Source organism: Triticum dicoccoides, chromosome 1A (genome assembly GCF_002162155.2).
Source record: "Triticum dicoccoides isolate Atlit2015 ecotype Zavitan chromosome 1A, WEW_v2.0, whole genome shotgun sequence".
NCBI classification, from domain to species: Eukaryota; Viridiplantae; Streptophyta; class Magnoliopsida; order Poales; family Poaceae; genus Triticum; species Triticum dicoccoides.
The window spans coordinates 389371833-389376076 of NC_041380.1; the positions used below are offsets into that span (position 1 = coordinate 389371833).

At 48.6% G+C, this 4244-nt stretch overlaps 2 protein-coding genes across 2 annotated transcripts; one reads left to right on the forward strand and one right to left on the reverse strand.

Annotated features, from left to right (window-relative positions):
* Positions 1–897: 897 nt before the first annotated feature.
* LOC119275321 (phosphatidylinositol N-acetylglucosaminyltransferase subunit P-like) lies at positions 898–1362 on the forward strand. Its single transcript, XM_037556148.1, has one exon. The coding sequence runs from the start codon at positions 974–976 to the stop codon at positions 1337–1339; it is 366 nt and encodes a 121-aa protein (XP_037412045.1). The 5' UTR covers positions 898–973; the 3' UTR covers positions 1340–1362.
* A 20-nt stretch (positions 1363–1382) lies between these two features.
* Positions 1383–3912, reverse strand: LOC119275311. The gene is made up of 4 exons (XM_037556139.1): positions 3478–3912; positions 3340–3393; positions 2433–2558; positions 1383–1847 (listed from the first exon to the last, which is right to left on the reverse strand). The coding sequence occupies exons 1-4, from the start codon at positions 3874–3876 to the stop codon at positions 1671–1673; spliced, it is 756 nt and encodes a 251-aa protein (XP_037412036.1). The 5' UTR covers positions 3877–3912; the 3' UTR covers positions 1383–1670.
* Between the last annotated feature and the right edge of the window lie 332 nt (positions 3913–4244).

The window sequence follows — 4244 nt, forward strand, 5'->3', positions numbered from 1 at the left end:
TCTGCTGCATGCCAGACTCACCAATCCAAGATTCGGCGCTGAGCAAGTTCCTAGACAATGTGACAAAGAGGTTCGGCGAGGACCGAGGGACGGTGGCATCAGCGTCTCAGCAGGCATCCCCAAGATTGTTCTTGTGACATAGCAGGTTCATCAGTACTACTGAATTACCTTGTAATTGATTTTGATGGCGAGAATAGTTATACATCGATGGATCGGTACATGTCTGACTGTGTTCGCCTCTTCCTCTGCTCGCTGACAAAGGGTCCTCTTCGTGCCCTCCCTCGACAGCTCTTTCCAGTAGGCAGGTCACCACACACGACATCTCGCCAAGTCGCCAGATTAGAGGAGATGAAGAATTGGTATGCTGTCTCGGTAAGTGCAGGATGTTTTTTTAGGGAGAAAGTGCAGCATGCTGGTGACGAGTTCGGCATTGATTTTGGCTTTTGTTGATTTTCTCTTTGTTGGGAGTAAATTTCTCACTGATTTTCTTATTGCAACTCATTTTCAGGAACCTGACCCTAAACCTGAACCTAAACCTGAAGGATATATCTGAGAGGTATATGTACAGGTCTACGAACTCATCTCAAAGTTATATTTGAGGAGAGGTATATCTTTTTGTCCAGTCCATCATGCAAGCTTTTTCAATTTGTCGATTTTTTTTCTCTGAATAGTGTTGATACTCCCTCTGTAAACAAATATAAGACGTTTTAGATCATTAAAATTATATGTTCACATTTATACCAGTGTGAAAACTGAATAAGGATCAATTTTATTTTATGCACGTACACGATTACTAGTAAAGGCTAACTCATCATCTCATGTCGCTCGACGTGTAGTCGGCCGGAATGAATAAGGCAGATCGGGCTGGCGGCCTCTCAAAATGGGCCGCCTTGCTGACGCGGGCTTCCCCCGACCCGGATCCTCCGTTTCTCCGGTCTCCACACGGCGTGAGCAGTTGAGCACCAACCAAACCATGCGACCGGCGGGCTCGACGGAGTCCTCCCCGGAGGCGCGACAGCGCAGCCTCAGGCATGCGGCCGCATCCAGAGGCCGCGGCACCAGGCACTCGGAGGCGTACGGCTTCGTGGGGTCCATCGCCGCGTCCGCCGCCGCGCTCGCGTACATCGCGTGGGCGTACGCTCCGGAGCCGTGGTTCTGCCACATCGGCGCGACCTACTACCCCAACAAGTATCCGGCGTCTTCTCTGCGGACGGGGGAAGATCAAGCCATCGAGCCCATCTCGGACATCGGCATTGACCGGATGAACCATCTCATGTTTGGCGAGCAAGGGTTTCATTCACTTCCAAGAGGAGGATGGACTCGGCTGAACCCATCGTGATCTCTTTTTTTTATGATAGATGTGCAAGGGTTTTATTTATTTATTTTGCTTTCCAAGATTCATTACTGAAGTGGCATTTGCATGCTCTACAAATTACAGTCTCCCTACTGCACTCACAAAATGTAACAAGTACTGCATAGGCCAGAAGTGAGTTTGCGCATGCCAGCCCATCTGTAATAACAGGCACATATAATGTACAACAACACACCTAATAACGAACACAGCCGCATATACAAAACGGCTCACCAATCGCAGCCTGAGCACACGGTCTTCTCATTCCCTCTCCTCCACGCCTGATTAGCCCGTGTAAAGTGCAAGAACAGCGCGTTCATCACTTCTCCTCGAACTCCACGTCGATGTAATCAGGCCCTGAGCTTCTTGAACCACCACCGCCACCGCCTCCCGAGGACCTGCTGTTTGGCTGCCACACAATGTTTTGGCAATTCATGCACCGGATCACCTGGTTGCGGTAGCCCACGAACCGTCTTTTACATGCTGGGCACGATCCCTGGAAGTAAAACTTACGAGGTCAGTGACTGCTGGTATTAGCCGATTACTGCAGAAGAACAAATTGACGAGCAGCGATGCTGCAGAGGATTCATTCAACATCCAGAAATAACACATGATAAACCCAAATGTTATGCACGTATGAGGATCGGCCTGCTAAAGTGGTATGCTGCATACAAGAAGAGCAACTATATTTGCATCTAGGTTGAACTACCCTTCTACAATGCAAGGGTGACCTCATTCGAGTCAATGATGTGGGATAAAACTATAGATCCAACTCTAAACTGATGAAATGCTTTGTTGTACAGACAAACGCTCAAAGGGATTGAACAAAATGCTTAGGTTCTACTCCCTCCGTTCCGAATTACTTGTCGCAGGTATGGATGTATCTAGATGTATTTTAGTTCTAGATATATCCATTTCTGCGACGAGTAATTTGGAACGGAAGGAGTAACAATTAATACGAAAATCATAAACAACAGCCAGTCAGCCACACCCAGTCACATAGGGACTGCTGCAGACTTGCTTTGAAGTGATTTAAATAAGTGGAGGATGAAATACTAAATTTCAAAAGATGGCCATTTACCTCAATAGCAACCCTGTTAGCAAATGTCCCAAGGAGAAGAGGGGCTGCAAATGGTAGCACGAATGTACTGAAAATGAAAATTCTGAAGAGCCACCCCGACAGTGCAAGCCACACGAAAGTAAGTGTCTGCAACCAAATATGGAATATTATTTTTGCAGCATAATATTGAAGTAGAAAAAGTTGGGTATGAGAAGGTGCTCAAAGCTAGAACTATTCATACAACTTGGATCCTAAAAAATATAAGTGTGCACAAACCAGACAGCTGAAGTAAAGGTGTATCTAATAAAACTCCGTATATGGGTAAATTTTGCATAGATTGTTCCCCCAATTATTAAAAATGTAGCAAGAGAAATGAATTGTGAATGCATGGGTGATAAGTCTCACTTCTTTTCATATGTTCGTGTTCCTGCATCCTATGTTTGTTCCTACATACACAAATGATATCAACAGCAGCGATCTTCAAGTGGCTATTTCACATGAATCACCTTTGCACTCCTAGCCTCCTCGATATTTTAAGATCATGCTATGGCTAACTTAGTGTTAGGAATCCAAGCTCAAGCATCAGACCCGAGAAAGAGTCAACTACTGGGAACCTGTCTACACTAACTTGCGGTCTACCTAAGTAACCACAACAATCAGTCAGACACCACTTCAAGCCTGCAAATCAATTGACCTTGACTGCAAACAACAAATTCTTTCTGCAAAATTAGCTTCAGCTAACAACTCACCCACTATTCCTAAACTAGATCAGGACTTAGCAACAGACTAGTATAGCTCAATAGGTCTATTTGATTGATGCAAAACATGCTTACATATCACTAGCAAAATCCAAACGGTGACGATCTACGCAAGTATGTGAATGAGTACGCAGGATAACCGATTGATTTCAAGCTGCCAGTGAACTCACAGACAAGGCTCGCCCGATAGGAGTCGCCAGGAAGTCACTCAGCTCCCTCCGATACTGCACACCAAAGCACAAATTAGCCATAAATTGAGCCAGCAGCTAGGCGCTAATAGGTCATAGCATGCTGGAGAGCGTCTGTACCCTAGGCCAGCTGCGGGAGAAGTCGACGGAGAAGGACCGCCACCGCCGGCCGACGCCGAGCTCGGCGTCGATCTCAGCAGCTCGTTCCCGCGCCGCGCGCGCGGCCTCGGCCACGCGGCGCGAGATCGAGTACCGCCCGTCCAGGCGCTGCACGGCCTGTCTCGCCTCGAAGGAGAGGCGCTCGGCCCCCGCGTTGGCGCCTCGCCAAGCGCGCTGCAGAAGGCCGTCGAGGTCGGCGCGGCCGAAGAAGGCGCGAGGGGACACCGTCGAGGCCCGGCCGAGCTGAACACGGCGGGCGGGAACAGCGGAGCGCGATAGGTGGAGGAGGCGGCCGGGGTTGGTCCGGGTCGACGGCGGTGGGGGGTGATGCCACCGAGGAGGTGCGAGCGTGGACGCCATTCCGGCGTGTGCGAGGGCAAGAGTGCGTCGCGTGGTCGCGAGATTATTGTGAGGATGGGGTCGCTCGGTTCGTGGGCCGTGTTGGGTTGAGGCCTCTGCTCTCGTGCGCTCGAGGCCGCCCATTACGTCAAAACAAACTGTCGACGTAATGCGTAGCCCAACGCGCGTCTTGGGCCAGCCCAACTCGGCTTATCATTTTCTTCTTTTCTCTTTCGTTTCTTTTTCTTCTATTCACTTTTAATACGAAATCACTAATTAAGAAGTACTCGTTGCAAAGAACATTTCACTTTCCCAAGTCGCGACAAATGGCAACCTGAGAGTTTTCCTTTTTTTATAGGTCCGTTTATTCAAAACGTTTTATCTCTTAA